The 19,720-nt window shown below is 37.3% G+C and overlaps 1 protein-coding gene across 1 annotated transcript; it reads right to left on the bottom strand.

Annotated features, from left to right (window-relative positions):
- Positions 1 to 804: 804 nt before the first annotated feature.
- LOC131313784 (anaphase-promoting complex subunit 4) lies at positions 805 to 16,708 on the bottom strand. Its single transcript, XM_058342294.1, has 19 exons — positions 16,518 to 16,708; positions 16,229 to 16,340; positions 14,709 to 14,800; positions 14,244 to 14,324; positions 11,282 to 11,521; positions 11,055 to 11,135; positions 9,819 to 9,970; positions 9,064 to 9,224; positions 8,885 to 8,985; positions 8,729 to 8,803; positions 8,158 to 8,337; positions 6,942 to 7,024; positions 6,753 to 6,851; positions 6,039 to 6,143; positions 4,691 to 4,829; positions 2,881 to 3,108; positions 2,323 to 2,472; positions 1,694 to 1,775; positions 805 to 1,154 (listed from the first exon to the last, which is right to left on the bottom strand). Exons 1-19 carry the CDS (start codon positions 16,584 to 16,586, stop codon positions 1,060 to 1,062), a joined length of 2,325 nt encoding a protein of 774 aa, XP_058198277.1. The 5' UTR covers positions 16,587 to 16,708; the 3' UTR covers positions 805 to 1,059.
- Positions 16,709 to 19,720: the final 3,012 nt, after the last annotated feature.

Raw genomic sequence — 19,720 nt, 5'->3', positions numbered from 1 at the left:
TATACTACTTTCACACACACACACAGAGAGAGAGAGAGAGAGAGAGAGAGAGAGAATCAGTTCAGGTATCCTCACTTGGTTATTGACCTTTTTTTTTAACATAACTTTTGAACATGATAACATAAACGGTCCGGTTAACCTTTACCAACTAGGCGGAGGATAATACGTCCATAATTTTAAACAAGTTTGAATATTAATGCAAACTACATGGATTATTAATAAAATTTTTACCTATTATCATACATCATTTGGGCGAAAGTTAGAATAATCATAGCATAAATACTTGAGACACTGAAGGTTTGTGTAGTGTTCCATTGACCATGGATTCAAAAAGACACTATTAATGGCTCGTTTGGTTATTCATCTTACTTGCTTATTTAAAACAAAGAGAGTTTAGTAAAATGAAAAAATTTAGATCACCGTCACCTGCAAAGATAAGTAAATAAATTACTGGTAACGCTAATTTTTTAAATTTAATTCTGTGATTTGTCAAGGCAAATAGACTGGTTGCTAAACGCTTCTCAAAAACATAGAGCAGGGGGCAAAAAACCCAGGATCAGAGCATATGGTTTCCCTTTTTCCCCCCATTTTCTGAATTATTTCATATATTTTTGGATATTGACTAGAGTATTGATTCGGTATTTTTGGGTTAATGTTTAACCCTTTCAACAAATAATATTTCCTAAAAGTGCCAAGCTTATTCATCACCTATAATTATCTTAAATTTTTGCGCCAATCGATAGTAGCGCCCTTGGTCGGTTTGGATTTTGAGAGAAGTTTTTATAAGTAATGAGTAGAGAAAAATAGATAAAGAAAATTTATTAGAGACTGTGCCAAAAGGTTTCACAAAACGAACAAGGACTCAAACTCAAGCATCATATTCCTTACCGTACCCAACGACGTAAAAGACAAATTTGGAAAATTCTATTATACAACATAATTATCTACTACATAAATTACTCACACAAATAGAACAATATATTAAAATAAAAAAAAGAAACAGAAATTGCTTCTAATTAAGACAAAAAAAGAAAAGGAAAAAAGAAAAGATTAACGCAGTCACTCCTCATCTGATGCTTCATCTTCGTCTTCCTCCAAAATATAGACCAAGGCTCGCTTTCTTGCAGCAAAAACACAAGCCACCCCCCTGGATGCTGAAGCAATACATTTACACAAGGATGTCAGACCCTCAGAACAACTAAGAGGTTAGTGAGCAACGACGAGTTTAACCTAATCGATAAGTTAAAACCTAAGTCACATAATTCGTGTGCGCGCGCATAAGTAGGAGCAGAAGAGCAAGTGTGAAAGCGTCCCTGAAACACATCTAGAACTCCTTACGTGCTCGTGCCATTCCAATACTTGTACTCACAGTAATTGGAAAGCAGTGTGTAACACGGGATTAGGTGTTTTTTCTTCTTTCTTGACACGTGATTCGGTGTGACAAGTGATTCACAGAGATTGAAGAAAATTTCTTTCGTAAAATTCTTGTACCAAATTTGATTCTCTTGTACTTTTTCTGGCCCTTTTTAATCCTCCTTTTATTACCATGAGTTTTTCCCAAGTTTTCCAATTTTTCCATTTGAAAGTGTCAAAACAGCCCATCGAAAATAAATCCAATCCAATACGGCATGAAAGGTGATAATTCTTTTTGAAACCTCACAGACGCCAGTGATCTGAGATGAGAAACACTTACCACTGACTGCCAAGGGAGCAATCACATCGTGTGGGATGCTCCGAACCTTCTCATTCTCCATTTGCAGGTACATGACAGAATCCTGTCAAGTACCATTTTTGTATGGGCAGTTTAGGACATATAAATCACGTGGAACATTGTAGTCAAAGATAAGGACGCCGAAAGACTTAAAGCATCAAAGTTAAGAGAAGGTTACAGCAGGACAAGAGATCCTATGGGCCTGTTTCCGATAGTTTTTTTCTCCTTTATTTTTTTCTGTTTTGTTTTGCGTTGTGATTTTAGCTTCTGAAACCTCAGAAGCATATTAGTGTGCTTGCCACAAATTTCGCTTCTGCCTTTAAGCCACATATAGCTTTTAAAGCCAATTTTGAAAGCATCAATTTTGATGCTTTTGGACTATGGCTTTCACAATAAGCTTTTGATAATTCCAAAACTTCCCCTATGTCTGTTTCAAGTGTAAATTTAACCTACAAGTTCTTGTACTACACAAATTCAGCAGACGTGTTTAAAGATATAGAACAAACAAATTGCTCATGCGGAGAAGAAAAGGTTCATTTTTAGGACGAGAAGTTCAAGCTTCAATAAGCCCCTATATAATAGCTTGCCAATGAAAGTCGAAAATAATGTACCTTCAATTCGTGCAGATTCCAGTGGTTTGGAGTGGATCTTGAAATCGATACAAAGGGAAGGTCACTGGCTTGTACAATCATCATACAAGAGTTTCCGGGGCTTTCGGAACTGTTAGTTGATTCGTTGAACAATAGAACAATTTGGGTTTCCTGTTTAAAAAAGAAGTTACATGGAAAACAAGTTAGGGAAATCAGAAGGCATAAACACCAAACTCTTAGGGTTAACACTGCCTCTTCTGTTTATATTTCTAATTTTCTGGAAAAAGATTTTCGCATTTTTTACAAAAAGAAGAATACGTTTGGTGCACACTTTTGTGTTCAACTTGTTTTGAAGGCTGCAACCCTCCCCTTCAAATCACATCTTATTTTCTACTTCTAGAAAACAAATTTGGTTTCATGTGTATGAAGAATTAGGAATCTCAGAGCAAATCTTGTTATCATTTTATTGGAAGCGGAAAACAATTGCTACAACTTTTGTTTTCATTTGCAGAATTTTTGGAAATGAAACAGAAAACTGAAACAGATTGGGTGAACCAAACAGGGTCTTAAAATCCTTACTTTATATAGGCAGAGATCCACACAGTGGTAGCCATCAGGAACGCATAACAAGGCAGCTTCCAGGGAGGGATTTCCCTTCTTTACATTGCTTAACTCGTGCATAAATCCCCTCACGATGCCTAAGCAGTTTCTGACATTCGAGATCGACTCATCTGGAATTCTGAATGAGATGTAGTCGACAAGCCTTGGTTCAAGTGTTTGAGAAGATGTAACAGCCTCAGAAGCCTCCTATAGAGGAAACCATCAGTACAATTTACTTGCAGGGCTATAGAATAAAATAGGAGGTAAGTATAAATTATTAGGCAGCATCGCCTACTGGCGTAAACATTACAGTTCATATGGTAGATGGACGGAAAACGTGAACAAGACAAAGCTGCAGCTAACAAGAAGTTGAAATCATAGCACAAATTGACGTGTTGGCAACACATCAGAATGCATAGATTTGCCAAATCTTTTTGGTGATAGGAATTTAGTCAAATGACTTATTTGTTAGTGAGGTTTGTCCTTTATAGATTCTGTTATTGGCTGTTGGGCTAGTTAAGCCTTATTAGTGGCTCAAGGCCCACGACTTCCCGGTAGGCGGGGGGTTGTAGTGAGGCAGCGACCCGACCTGAAATTTTCTAGTAGTAGTGAGCGTATTTTGGTAATTCTGTTGTATGTAGTAGCCCAGCTATATATATTGTGGCTAGCCCAGCGCCATCATTGTAACTCTTCTTCCTCATTCAAAACATAGTAAAATCTAGGGTGCACTGCACCATGGATGTAGGCATTCTTGCTGAACCACGAAAATCTCTCTGGTTGTTCTTGATCTTTATTCTTCGTACTTTTGTGTGTGCGTGTTTAGTTCGGTACTTCGGTTCCCAACATGAATGTTGAATGGGAACTGGGAAAGGAACTGCTACTGGCGGGTCTTTGCCTAGAACCGAAGCTGACCTTTAGCTAGCAGACCGTGTGCCAGAAGTCTATACTGGCATTTCAATAGGTCAAGCAAGTCTGCGGGCAACCTTGTAAGCTATTGGCTTCTTCAAGCATTCGCGCATTGGCATTAAGTGTCAAGGATGTGGTAGTCATGGCATCCAGATTAAAAAAATATGCATTACGTTGTGTTACGGTTGCACTAGTTTAAGCATACAGCAAATTTTTTTTTTCTTTTCTGGAGAGATGCAAGAAATATCACACATCATGTGTTATGGGGTTAGGGGGGGTCAAACTCCCGACATAAACCATGCCATTAGTGCTCTTTACGAACTTGAGCTGGACCCAGCCCCCAGGTTCAATATCTCACAATATTGTACTCTTGCTTTCTGGTGTAATGACTCCTTCCCTAGTTCCACTTTGGCTGGGTTATTTATCTTTTAGCAGCACCAAGCTAAGTTGAGTTCGATAGCTATACCCTGTTATTTCTCCACCCTTATCGGTCAGGCTTGCATACTTCTATTTCATAATTCAATAAATATTAGACCCCTTGAAGCACATGAACTCAAAGAGATCTAGTTCCTTCAAAACATGAACCTTGTGATGAAATACCACCCAAAAAAGTTGGTAACCATGCACCATCTCATGGGCCCATGGCACTGAAGTCCACAATGACGAAAAAAGGGAAAAACCTTCAGAGGAAAACCGAGGGTGAAGAGAAGAGAAAAGTAGCACAGGGTTAACAGAGAAATCTTCCATTTTTTTTGAAAGGTGGAGAAATCTTTCATTAGTGCAAGAAACATGCATTAAGTTCATGGAATGACAAAGAAGAAACAGAAACTCAGTTATCATGCATCATATTCCAAAAGAGAATTTGATGCGCCAAAGAACATACTTGATAGTATGATATTGACGTAGGAAAACTTGAGGACGCAGATTTTGGTGAAGATGCAATAGGAAACAGTGGCAGAAAATCCTCAACAATTATCTTCTTGGAAATTGTAGTGAAGGGAACCTGGAAAGCCTCCTTGAAACTGAAAACATGGAGTGATTGATGCGGCGCATTAATAACTTGAACTAAGTCACAGATCTATTCATCAAGATCAGCCAAGCTTTCTCATTGTGAAATAAAGAAACGAAAAATGCCACTTTTCAAAGAAAAATATAGGACAAACAACATCCTGCTTATTTGTGCTATCAACCCCCATGTAATATACTGTCGTGTGATTTAATATAAATGATAGAAAAGTTTTTGCGTTGACAGATATTTTCTAAATCAGTAGAAACAGTCTTCTTGTTAACCTTGCATAATAAGTAATAACTGGTAGAACTTGTCCCAAATTGGTTAATTATAGCCTCCAAAACTAGTATATGGGCCTGGGCGGCCTCTCCACTAATTTGCCAATTGATTATGCGTTGGACCTTATCACATGGTATCGGAACTAGGCTTTTGGACGAGACTCTCTTGATTGATTGTCCCGTTATTTGTGCTTTAAGTGCACTTTAAACGATCCCTATGTTATGGATCACATGTTTACCTCTAAACATGTTGGTCAAGGGTCACATGTGCCAGGGAGTGTTGGTACTTGTGTCCCACATTGGTTTATTATAACCTCCAAAACTAGTATGAGTCTAGGCGGCCCTCCACTCATTGCCAATTGGTTTTGAGTTAGATGCTTTAACAATAATAGCACCAATCAGAAAGCAAGGACGCTTAACTACCTCAACCATACTGTTTGTACTACACAAACTCTCAAGTTATTAGCAGCAATAACTTCAACCTCATACTGTTAATTGAGTACTTCTGTGTTAATGAATGGTGGAGAGAACCGCCAAGAATGCATTTTTAACCACAACAAAGAAACTTGTAATCAGGAATAAGTACAAGAAATTCCAAAAGAGGACAAGAGGTCCACCAAGAAAAACAACAGAAATACAGATTACACACAGCTCACTAATATATAAAGAAAACACTGGGATCTCCTTGGAATCAGGTGACCCCAATGCCTAAAGGAGTTTATTTTTTCTGGTAAAGATCAATGGTTCAAAAAATAAGCCTTCTCTGTCTCAGTGGATCGTGATCATAACAACGTTCCAGTTGACATTCTGATACGATGGTTTGGTCAGAGTTCTCAGAAATAAGTAGACGCTATTTCGTGATTATTACAATACTTTAAACTTTCGCACTGTGATGATATCATATATGCCAACAAATGAGAATGGAGAAAGGGAAGAAGGAATACCAATATTCCATTTGCTGAAATTCTTTAGCTAGCGTCCTTTGTAAGTACCCTGTGTCCGAAAATCCCCCAAATGTAACTAATTGTTTCAGTCTTTTCATAGTTTCGCTGAAGAACAAAGGAAAACAAAACTAATCAATCATCAAAACTCATGCAAGAGCATAAGTAATATTGTCCTTAACTTTGAGCAAGACATAGCATAATATCCTTTACAGCTTACACCCTACCATTAAAAAGAAAGTTGCCAACTGAAGGTGTAACTAAGAAAAGTTGAAGTTCAACTTGCATTCTTTTGAGAAAGTCAGTTGAAAACCGAAACGTGCGGAAATTTTCCTGAGCTTCTAAAACTGTAATACATTACACCAGGACCACATATATTTCATATATTTACATGTCAGAAGTTATTAGAGGCAAAAACTCTAAACAGACAAGAATTGAAACACAATAATTGATAGCCAGGGTTTAACCACCTTCATTTTCACACACTATACTGATGCTTTTAGATCACTAAAAGGCAAAATTTCTCACTTATGGTACTCACATAGTTTGCTAACAACCTCAGATGTCTAACCCTATGCAACTCACAGAAATCGTAAAAGGAAACAGAGAAACCAAACATCGCTATATGCTCTGAGGTTTTGTAAAAGATAATGCAAGTTTTTAAGTGAACAAATATATGCGCAACTTGAGGTTTTTGCAGTTGGGGAGGTAACTTACACATCAATTTCTATATTTTGATCAACTTCAGATAGTTCGAGGAACTGCCTGACAGGATCTTGATCATACAGAAACTTCAAGAACATAATCACAAGTTCGCTGCCAAACCATGAAGCATAAGCACAAATATTTAGTTCGGGAGATCAGCAAAACCTAATGGAACAGAAAAGAAATATCTGAAAGCCGAACCTACTGAATGGTGGAAGCTGATCACTTGGCTCTGACATTAGTATCTTTACACACTTTAGAAGCCAGCTGAAGAAATTTGAAAACTGAAAGAAAGAATTTTAGAATTGAGTTACATAAAAAAGATGACACTGAAGTGGAAAAATGGAGCATGGAATAAACTGTGCATGAATATACTTCAGCCATATGATTCATATCCTTGAGTTTGGAGGTATAGGAGGCTGCTACTTTGTGATAAAACTTCATAGAGCAGCCACCTGTGCTTATATTGCCACGGTTAGGTCTGTCTCTAGTCCTACCCCATCCATGCCCTCATTGAGTGGGGATTACATGGAGTCATGGATACTGTTGTTGCTGTATCATGAACAAAAGGTCATAGTACCGAACGGGAAAAAAGTACAAGTAGAAAACAAAGGACAAGAGTCTACTAAAATACGGAAAAAGAAAAAAAATTAAAAAATTAAAAAATTCAAAGTCATGAAAAGTATATGTCAACATGTCGTTTAGCCATATGATTTTCTTCTTTGACAATGACAGACTATAAAAGAATAATAATACAGAAGGTCCATAGGTTATGCAGAACATTGATTCCCTGTTTTATGATCTGATTTTGAAATTTTTTAGATTTTCTCCGTGAAAATTGGTTGGTACATTTGTTTTGGTTTCCAAGATGAAACCAACAAAAGATAGCTTTGGTTTCTACAAGAGAAACACTTTGGCATACAATGCGACGGAGTTATTACTCATTTTAGATTCCACCATCCCCCAATACTTCTCTAATCCTCTGAAGATCATAAAATTGTCTTATCAATTACAAAAGATCTCTTCAAGCAAACCTAGTAATGTATGGCCTTGGAAGACCTCTAAGTTGTATATCCTGTAGATGGAGTAGAGTTCAACAGCATTGTAAAGATGCTGCACCAAATACAAAGACCAAAGTTCAGTTGTTATTTTATACCATTCTACTACTTTGAATCCGAAGAAAGATTGTATCACCTCTTTTGCATCAGTTAACAGAAGTTAGTATGGCTATACATTTTGGAGAAGGTAAATTTTAGAATAAATTAAAACCAAAAACACAAGTATAAGTATATATTCTATAAAAATAAAAATAAAAACAGGTCATGTCTCATTATCATAAGAAGAAATGAAATCTAAGGAGCATAAATTAAGATTAAAAGAAATCATATGTATGCACGAAAGTAAAACAATGGCACACCTGCTGCACCACAGAGGATAGAACCCTCATGAATCGTTCAACTTGAATGAGCAATATACCAGCTTTTTCAGTTGCGTTACTCGTTAACGTCTCATCCAACCCAATTCCCTGAAAACGTGCTCGCCATTTTGAAAGGCCTCTCAGTTCTCCTATTCTGAATCCAATAATTTCTACAGCCGGCTGGAAAATAGACATCCAAAACATTCAGTTTCCACTGAAGCCCTTGGAATAAGGAGCAAGACTAGACAAATTCATAACTCAATTTGTACGCAAAAAGTTAATCATGTCATTTGAGAAAAACTAATGACAGCAGCACAGAACAGCTGACGGTTCCATCAATGGCGAAGGTGAGCCCGTTCTAGTATTTCCAATCACCAGTACTTGATTAAGAAATAAGCCAGCGTTTTGTTCACAATTTAGATGGTAAAATTTGCAAACACATACTTCCATTGCCGTGGCCATGTTGGCAATAAGTATAATTGTAGAATGAGTCACATATTAAATTTCACCAATACCAAGAAATCAGATTTGACACCATAATCTTGATGATTTAAAGTTTTTAGGAGGACACCTGCAGATGATCAAGGACAATAAGCTGAAGCTCTTTTCCGGCACCACAAACTACCTTCCCTACACGCTTGAGACCCTATTCAGTGATAACAAAGTGAATTAGAAATTATCACAATTTTGCTTTCATAATTCAATACATGGTGTAAGAAAAGCATACCGCTTCACCAAGAGAATTGACTAGAAATTGATGAACTGGTGGACTTGTTCGAGCACCACCTAAAAGGCTCAGAAACTCCTCCTGGGGAGTCGAATCCAGTCCTGTGTTTTAATTATGGAGACATGTGAGGGGAAAACAAATAGGACAACCATTAAATCCTAATTATTGTCAGCCATTACCGTGGTCAATAATCAGAGTAGAAAGAGAATCGAATTTCTCATGAAATGTATGCATGGCATCAGACCACAGCTTACACATGACTGATAGTGATGCCCGGATGACTTCAGTTAAATCCTCAATATTGGAAGCCTGTTGAGCAACCTGGTGAAGCTCATTCTTCCTATAATAGTTGGAGATGAAAAAAGCAAAGGAAACAGGTAAGAAGATAGTTAAATATGGTGACCCAAGTAAAGGTTCCAACTATCACAGCCATAACCATTTTTGTCCGTCTCTTAGCCACAAACTGTGAGCTATGAAAACAGTGTTGCCAAATATAGATTTTTTTTAGATCTCTCATAGTTTCATTTCATGTCAGAAGATGAATCTTTTGAAAACAAATCCTAAAATGAACTCTTATGAACAGAAACACCAGCAAAACATGGTCAGATAGAGAAATAAATAGAACCACATATAAGAAACAAAAGCTAATTATTATGCATGATAGATATGATTTAAAGGAGGGACAGCAACGAAGCACAGCACATGTAGTACAAATGATAAATGCAAAAAACGTGATTGGTTGGAAGATGCTAAAAGAAAATAACCACATTAAGAACATAAAGGCTAAAGCATCAATTCCTGAGCAAATAAAGCAGTGGATTACCAAAAGGCAAAATTGGGAACGACTCAAATTCATGTGACTTCAAGATTACATGACTCGTTAGCTTCTAAAACTCTTGAAATAATTAAATTTTCTACAACATGGTCAAATTACCTCTTCCAAAATATTGAAGTATCAAGCACTAAGCAATGCAAACCAGCTAAATCACGTCCAGATATAGGACTGTTGCTTGGTCCAACACCGTCTTCCAAAAGCTCCCCAGAGCAAATGACCATCAAATGACAAAGATCTTTTGCCAAAGCCACCTAACACAGGAGTATCTAAAGACATGATCTTACAGTAGGAAAAAAAAAACTGACATGAAAAGGCAGACTCGTGTCAACGAATTAAAACTGGATTCATAGTCGGATAAGATAACTTCTCTTTTAGTAGGAGATTATTCATTCTGCAGCTAAGTCTCCTAATTGGGAAACTAACGAGCTATTTGCCCATAATTATCCATAGACATTGTCCCAAACTAGACAAATATAGACAGATTCTTTCTTCTTTTTTTTCTTCCATATTATTATCCAACGCTTCAGCAAAGAATTATGAGCACTAGTATAACCCAAAATAACCCTGTAGAAGAAATGTGCAAACAGCTTGGAAACCAATTCACTCCTTCCTGAAACAACTTTTCAGAGAAATCAAAATTGATAGAGCTAAAGGAATGCGATATTGGGTTTTTAATAGGTTTCCATTCAGATATATTTCTTCCATAGTCCAGACTTTTTGAAAGTTCATTGTTTGGTTGACTTCGCAGATTAATTTTCCCTATTTAAGCAAATTTTTTTCCAAACTTCAACCATACAGACGTGCATTTTTCAGAATTTCTCTTCTAGTTCTCAGCAGATATTAGAAGGATCCTCGAAACATTCCAACATGTAATTTGTATTGCAGTACAGGCACAGATCAAAGTTTATTTTATTTTATTTTATTTCTTTTACAGAGAAGAGAAAGACTAAACTAGTCGAAACTAACTGGGCGAAAAAAGAAAACTTATTTTGGAAGGTAGCAAATTGTTTATGATTCTATTGCACATAGTTTTTTAGCCTTCCCAAAAGGAAATTCTCAAGGGCTATATTTTTGTTTGTAGTCCCATTCATATTGTTAACACTAATTCAGTATATTCATAAACCTCTCAAGATATCATGGCTTACGCAACAAAAGTACTAATCAATTTAATTGGAAATGAAATAGCCAGATGTATATAGCAGAAACAATAATGATAAATATGCCTTTGAGCAGTGGGAGTCTAGGGCAGAAACCATAATACATATGCTCCACAGACACCAGCATCACATAATTAGATAGATATCTAGCGTACAACTCAAATCAAGGACAAGATACCTTGCAAATCGAGGCATTCAGAAGCCGACAATGCATGCAGTTGTCCATTGGTTGATTAGAAAGAGAAAACCTGTGTATATTCTGGCACATAATCCCGTAGATTCCACAAGGAGACTTGTCAAAATCAATACAAAAAAAGAAAGAAAAGACTAGAGAGTGATGTAGTGAAGCGAAATATGCCACATATATGGTTATTTCCACTATGTCGGGATCCAGAATCAACTTACAACTTTTCCTATGGGAAATATGCCAAATATACTAAAGCAGATGCTTCCATCTTTGTCCCCACTACATAAGATGTTAAATCGTTGATGTGAAGAATTTGATAGCTCCCGAAATGAATCTTCTGTTTCATCCATAAAACCAGTATCTCCAGAAACAACTCCAGGCGTCCGAGGAACCCTTGGCGCAGGAGGAAAGAAACGGGAAGTGCGGTCTTCATAAGTTGAGAGGCCACCACGATCATCCTAATTCACAATAGAGAACAGTGACCCCTTCATTTACATTAGGACAGCTAAGTAAAACATTAAAATCCTACAATAGGAATGTCTTAATTACTAGGCGACGCCGAGTCGCAGATGTTTTCACTGAATGACATCGTGGCGATTAAGGTAAAAATGGAGTAAGATTTTAAAGATTGCTCAATGCAAGATTACTTCCTACGAAAAATGTACTGGAGAAACCCTACTCCAGAACCAATTAACTTAGCGTTTGAAATTAAGTGGCGAACAGTTGGAGCCTTAGAAAGCCAATAAGAAGGCAAAAGGTTAGATTAAAATTCATAAATCAAGACATGTACTTCAAGATCTTGGCTCTATATGTCCTACTCTGCTCATGTTAAGCTATGAAAGACCCACCGGTAAATTTTATTTTAGCCACCTATCATCTTCGGCATTCATTGTTGTATATCGAAGCCCCACAACATCTAATCAATAATCATCAATGCTTTGAACTTCTTGAAAGATTGTTATCGTTGGCAGAAGTGAACAATGTAACAGCAATTTCAAGCCCAATGTGATGGAATTTTAAAGATCTATTCATGTTTCATTAGTTCTGCAACAAGTGCGCAACTCGGGCACATTCATTCGGGTTGGAGGCCTATCAGTGCCCAGCTCAAATTGCAGTGAGGCTTGCTTAGGCCAATCTTCTTAAGGGCAAGAGGCGCACCAAGGTGCAAAGGACTGTTGGGGACTAGGCGTGAGGCAAGGCACATACCTTATTTGAAGCGAGGCGCACTTAGGCGAGAAACGGGCACACACCAACTTTTTAAATAATAAAAATTAAGATAGTGAAGTTTAGAAAGTGTACCATTTAAAAATCAATAAAATCATCCACCAAATGCCAAATAGTCGACAATTCTTGCATAGAGAAGAACTCAAAGTCAATAAAAGACAATAATGCAATATATAAAACACAGGTAGAGCGAAATCATTTGGTTCAAGTCGTTCCATTGAGATATGAGAGATTGACGTGATGTACTAATGTGAAGATCATTTAGCCCTAAGGTTGAGACCTTAGTTACATTTTTGCCCTTCAGAATTAAATTGGTTCAAATTGAAAGAGGCTCACCAAGCAGTCACCTAGGCCTCGCCTTTGTCAAGTCACCTCGCTTGGACCCCCTCCAGGCCCCAAGAGTGAGCCTTGACGTGACAACTATGACTAGGCCCAACCTTGAAGGCCTAAGATCACCAACCCAAGCCTAGTCGGGTTAGGCTCAAGTTATTGACAAATGAGTAGGCTAGACTGGTTCAGATATGTCCGGGCTTGTTTGAGTGACTCATCGCAAAATCTGTCCTAGTCAATCCACCTAGAATAGACTGCTTTCCTGCACATCTCCAATGCATCAACCATGATCTTTTGAAAACATTAGCGACACCAAGACCTTACTTTATGACATAGTGTCAGGTTCAATGGCATAGGATAGATCATACTGTTGCCTATAAGGGCCACACAATACTGGACCACTCCTGCAAATAGTTGACAATAGTGCATACGGTATGACAGGACAGAGCTCCCACAAGATTGGGCATGTCACCCTTTGATGTCGTAGGAATCTTATTCTAGTCCCCACAAAAATGCCTAACCTAAGTTTCTTAGCATAATCTTTTATTTAGCGCCTGTTTAGAACCCACGTTCAGCTTTATTTAGGCTATAAGATGTTGAGGAATTACTTTATTTCCAATATTTAAAGTCTCATCTTAACCCATCTAAGGTGGCATCTGAAAACAAATAAATTTTGTGTACTGCACAAGCAACAAAACACTCAACTCGCTGGCTCTCAAAGAAACAAGATATGTAATGTCTCATCCTACTCACTACATAAGCGCCAGGGTCCTCTGGTAGAGAAGTGACTCCAAGGCGCTGAAGGAATCTCCTCAACCAAACAGCTTCTTGCTATGGCACTGAACAAGCAACATACTCCAAATCTTAGTGTGGGCATTGGGCAAAGTAATGCAAAACTGTTTCTTCCTACATCAAAAAGCAGTCGCCCCGCTGAGCAAGAACATGTAGCCCATAGTGGACACATGCTCATGTTTGTCACTAGCCTATCCCTTCAATCCCAGGTTGCCACCCTGATAACAAGGAGCAAGCTTTGATGTGACTTTACCCAACACGTGAGTGAAACGTTGGCATCTATAATACCATGTGAGTAGTCCTTAATGCCACTCTCGTGACTTACATAATGCCTCGCCTAACCGACTCAATTGTGCTATTAAGAAAGAGGAGAACGGGGAAAAAAAGAATGTTTAGCAATAGAAAGGCACAAAATGAAAAGTGAAAATAATATGAGAAAATTGAACCTTGTATAGCCCAGCTGGAGTATAGTTTTTAATAGGCTATCTTTGTTAAAAATTCTAGTTGCTAGTTGACTGCTAATTACTCATGACTCATGAGTAGGAGGCAACCTATGCATTCAGCACCAAATATCTGAAGACAAAAGGGTATCAAATGCAGCTGCATATTTTTTCCTGGAGGCCAAGCTACCTTGCATGGTTGGTAACTCATTACAACAACCAGCACATAAACAATCTTAAGTTATAACAAACAATGACAGGGCCCATTCCATCAATCAACCAATTTTAATCTAACTAAATCACAATTCAAAACTCATCTGCAAGGAAATTGGGCATCTAACTCTGGCATTGCAGTATGAATCAGCTAAAACTTGTGTAGCAAATGCGTACTCACATTCTTTGTTCCATCTTCCTCCCAATTAAGACAAACAACAGCAACAGTATGGGACTTTATGCTTCTCAACAATTTTCCATTCTGCAGCACACAAGGGACATAAAAGTACCCATAAGCAACCTTGAAAATCTGTGTGTCTTAGTACAGCTACTATATTTAGCTGTACATTGAATATAAACAAAGAGAAACATAATGAAGAATGAAGGTGAACTGGGAGTTTGTCTTCGTGGGGCACAGTTAAATAAGGAGACTAAAATCATTTGAACTTCTTCATTTCAGACTTTGGGATGAAGTAAAGACTCCAATCTCGAATTTGTTTAAAAGTCGCATTTTGAAAATACAGAATCTGCGAGTACTTGGGTCCCAGAATTTGTTTCCAACCCACGTGTGAATTGGGGGAAAACACTCTTAAGGTTGATATTTGTTTCTCCCCCTTTTAGAGATGGCCAACCATGAGTTACTTACTTCAACATCATGCAACGAAATGGTCCCATCTTCAAGCCCCACAGCTATAGCTTTACCATCAGGACGCCAGCATAAGGATGTTATGCATTTCCCTACAAACGAAAATTGTAATTCTGTCAAGTCCATAATAAATAGAAAAACAAGTTTGATGGATATTAGATCCCATTTAAATCAACAGACTAAAACAAGGTTTTGATGGTGAAACAAAGAACCAAGAGGTGCAGAACTACGCTGTCTTGTTCAAGTTAACCTAGTAACTAGAAAGTAGTATCTTAACAAACTCAGATATACCATTAAAATTGCAATCCAAGACACATAAAACTAGTTTCTTATAAGTCCATGATTATACAGATTGAGTGCTTCACTACAATACCACTATTTTTCACATAACATGAATCCTAGTGCAACAGAACTGGAAAGGGGCCTTTTGGACTAAATTATTTTTGGGGAAAAACAGTTGGTATTATTTAACTTTTAGTTGTTTTTTTTTAGTTTTCTGTCACAATTTTTACATCAGATCATTCATCTCCGTGAGGGAAACCGGAAAAGTACAAAAAATGGAGACGGAAGTTTAAAAAAGTTCATGTAACATGATGATAAAGACAATAAAAGACCAACTTTTCCAAACGTTTTCCATCTTTAGTGAACTATTTTCAACTATGCACTATATTTTATACTTTTCCGACTCCTCTTGTCAAGATGAACAATTAATTCAAAAAAATTGGCGCGAATCTAGTAACAATAAAGAGAAAACAACAAAAAAAGACTCAAAAATTTTGGCCAAGGAGGCCTCAACTTTGTCGGGAACAAGCTGCAATTGAAACCACTAACCCTAAACCAACTCCTTGCCAATAATGCAGAAAACAACATGGAACTTCTGCATAAAGGCCTTAAAAACAATTGGTTTTTGGAAAGCACTCAACCATTCAAATTATTTGTCCCCTCAAAATCTCGACCATAGACAAACGCCTAGCATTCACTCTCCTGCTTGTCCTTGCCAGGAAACAATGTGACATTGTAGCTGCTATCCCAAATGCTCATATTTTTATTACATCAAACAACACAATACATTTAAAGTCTCGAATGCACTACCATGACATGTGAACCTATCCTATTCCATCACTAGCAACTTCTCAAGCATCCCATTATGACACTTTCATTCTTCTCCAATATTAAGCATCTCTACTCGCTTTCAAGAACTTATACGGTTCTAGCTGAAAATCGGAACTCTGTTCAGTATTGTGAAGCCCGATCCAACGAATGAGGCTAAGGGTGACTAAGGGTACTACAGCAATATGTTCAGCAAAACCTGGCCTATGTAATGTGGTTAGCCTAACAGCTGATGAAACACTTTTCGTCATTCTAGAACGTAGTAAAAAATGGTGCGAGCGCAATACTGCTGTCACGCTTTCTTGTTATGAATGATTTTATTTTTTCGTACTATTCCGCTGCGTGCATTTGGTTCTTTTCCCAACAAAATCAAGTAGTGGAAGACAAACACAGAGAAAGAGTGAGCTCACCTGGAGAGACAATCCACAACCGCTGCCAATTGAAACGATGGAGGACAATCTTAGAGTCTTCTGTGACCATGGCGAGCAAATCCTTTTCTGGGTTCCATTCCGCTATTTTAATCTGTCAACACAATACGTTTTGATTTGAAAAAAATGAGCAACTGGGTATGTGATGCACACATAAATGGGTACTTCTATTTACCCAAAAGAATGGGTGCTTCTATGGGTATATAATGCACCTATAAGTATATACGAATAAATGGAGAGCAAAACGGATAGGAGCAGGAGAGAGAGAAACCTGGGAGGGGAGAGGCTTGTCGAACTGGAGCTGAAATGGAAGCCCACTTTGAGCTTTATCTGTGTCCATTGTTGTTTACAGGAAGGCCCTAGCGGCGGGGAATGAGAGTGGTTCGAACTTCTTTGGGATTTTAAGGCGGAGGGTTTAAAAAGCGGACCTTGGCTCCGTTACCTTGATTTTCCTTTTTTGGATACCTAGCAGTGCTCCTTTTATTTTTTTTTAACTTGAACCAGTGGCTCTGTTGTTTTTGTTTTTCTTCCAAATATTGTACACATCCGTGGAGTGGTTAGCAGGCGAGTTAATTAGATAAGTCTACAAATCTCCGAACCCCCAAACGTCTTTGTCGAGGTTCGAACCCTAATTGAACGAAAGAGAGAGACCTTCATGGTGGGATAACGTCATCGGACTGCCCAAAAGACGTTGGTGGTGGCGGTCGCCGGCGGTTGGGATCGCTGGGGTTGGGTTCTGGTGGTGGAGGTGGAAAGCGTGATCACCGGTGAAAGTGGGAAGCGTCGTCGCCAGTGGTGGTGGTGGTGTGAGCCCCCCTCTCTCTTTATTCTCTTCTCTGATCGTAAATGTGGAGAGGGAAAGGAAAGGGAAAACCGGAAAAGCGTGACATGGGTTTTTTTTTCCCTAAGAAAACGACGTCTTTTTGAGATGGCGTTAGCGGCTGTGTAAGTTGTTGTGCGGGAAATGTTGTGTGTGTAGCATTTTTGTTGATATTTTCAAGGATAATTACACTGATCTTTTGTAAAGTTTTTTACAAATACGTTGTCCTTCCATTTTGGTTCTATTGAATTACAATCACATTCGCTATTTTATATACATCCGCTATTTTATATACAGATCCACCCATTATCATCATTTGACTAATGGTGTCAACTTAGATGGATAAAAGATATCACAATTATAAATGGCTATTTTATTGTTTTGAAAATATTCAAAAAATGTTAAAAAATTCAAACCTTTTATGTATTTCTATTTATGGTCATAAAAACATGTTCCTCACTTTCCAACTTGAACTTACCTCTCATATCGATGTGCAAAAACCAAGTATCTATATTGGGTGTAATTAAATTTTGGTTCCAAGTATCTACTTTAAGCCAAAATAAGTTTTATTCGATTAAATATTTAGAATTTAGAGGAGATTTAGCCTCTCTCTCTCTTTTTTGGCCAAAATTGCCCAAAATTCAAACTCTACAAAAATTAATACTCGTATGTCCATCGAAGAAGAACTCAATGTAAACTACAAACAAAGCAATTGGAGTACAATATTCAGTCACCCACTGGCCACTCACTCTACTAACATACTTACAAGGCTACCTTTGAAAGAAAAAAGTTGCACTAGAGTGACAATAATATTGCCAGCAGCAAAGTGGAAATAACTAGGAAGCCTACAAAGACTATAATATGAACTCTTCCATGATTACTTCCACCATGCTCTCGAAAACCCATGCATGCTTAGGATGATCCTCAGATCCACATAATTAATCTATCTCTATCCCACAAATGTAGCCCATCTAGATGATCATTGTAGCTACCAACCTTGTAAATTCTTTGTCATCATACATTCTTCTGCCGTTCTAACCAATAGAATCAGATCAATCACCCACCCCACTCAAATTGTTGTATTTTTTATAATTCGGATGTCCGGCCAGCGTACCCGCATCTCGACTAATTCTTGATGACCAATCCTCTTGTACTTTAAACTATTGTATTAGCCTCCTAATTCCTAAACATTACCTTTTCATCGCTATAGCATGAGAAAAGGCAACCCATTAGGGATAGTTTACGTGGAGCCAATCAACCCCATGATTCTGTAGACATGGAATATACAATCCTCTGATAAGTGAAAATTTGCAATATTAGTAAATAGTAAATTTTCTAGCGATTAGTCTAGTGAATTTAATCATCTTCGCAATTTTTTCTTGGTTAGTTGGTAACCCAAAAAAAAAAATGTAAAATCATCTTCATGTAAATTAATTGGCAATGTTTATTTTCAGGGACCTAGCACTTGATTGTGAGGGTACATTACAGAATAATGGTGCTTCCAATGAGCTCACTTAGGTTTTATTAATGTAATTTGAATCGTTCATTTTTTCGACTCGAGAATTCATTGATGTTGTCAAAAATGAAATTGAAAGGACAACAGTAGGTAGTAGAACACGAATTAAACATATTTTTTTCCTTCAAAAATTTAAAGGTTGTGACAAATTTGACATGTTTTCTCTCAAAAATTTAAAAGGTCGTGACAAATATGAGCAAAACAAAATTACACAAAATTTGGACGGACGCTATCGGGGGTTGCTGTTCCCCAAGTCAAAGCAGAGCGCAGTTCCATTTTATGTTGTGCCCATGCGGTACTTTAGGGACCTTGGACTCCTAGCTGGAATAGTTTTCTAAAACACCACGTGGCGGTGCTCAAGAAGTAACTAATAGTTTGGGAAAATTTCAAAAAAACCCTTGAATTTTTTGATAATTTGCAAAAAAACACCTGGACTTTCACTATTAACAAAAAAAACACCTAAACTTAGCATTCCGTTAGCAATTAAACCCCTGCCATCCAATTCCGTCAATTTTTAACGGATGGAGCTAACGGAAGGTGTTAACTTTTTATTTTTTTACTTTTTACATTCAAAAATTACTTTTAACTCTTTCTTTTTTTATTGGCAAATAAATATGCAATTAAGTTCTTTTTTTTCTTATTATTTATCGAAAATTACTTTAACCCTATGTTTTATTTTCAAATTTTACCTTTCCACCCCCCCCCCCCCCCCTCTCTCTCCCTTTTTTCTTATTAGAATCGACTCCACACCACCAACTAACCCCACAACCAACCGCCAAAGCCTTAGCCACAATTTCAAAAATTCAAAAGTTCTTTTAACCTCCTCTTTGTAACCTTTTCTTTTTTTACTACTTTTACTTCCAAAAATTACTTTTAACTCATTCTTTTTTTTAGTCATAAATAAATATGCAATAAATAGTAAAAATGGGTTAAAGTTATTATTATAAATAGTAAAGATTAGAGTTAAAGTAATTTTTGATAAATAGTAAGAAAAAAAAACTTTATTTCATATTTATTTACTACTAAAAATAAAGTGTTAAAAGTAATTTTGGAAGTAAAAAATATAAAAAACAAGAATGCTAAAAAAAAGAGTAATTTCGAATTTCTAAAATTAGAGCTAGAGCCTTGGCAGTTGATT

This window comes from Rhododendron vialii, chromosome 13a, assembly GCF_030253575.1.
Source record: "Rhododendron vialii isolate Sample 1 chromosome 13a, ASM3025357v1".
Lineage (NCBI taxonomy): Eukaryota > Viridiplantae > Streptophyta > Magnoliopsida > Ericales > Ericaceae > Rhododendron > Rhododendron vialii.
The sequence above is the reverse complement of the archived record's forward strand: the minus strand, read 5'-3'. Positions and strand labels throughout refer to the sequence as shown.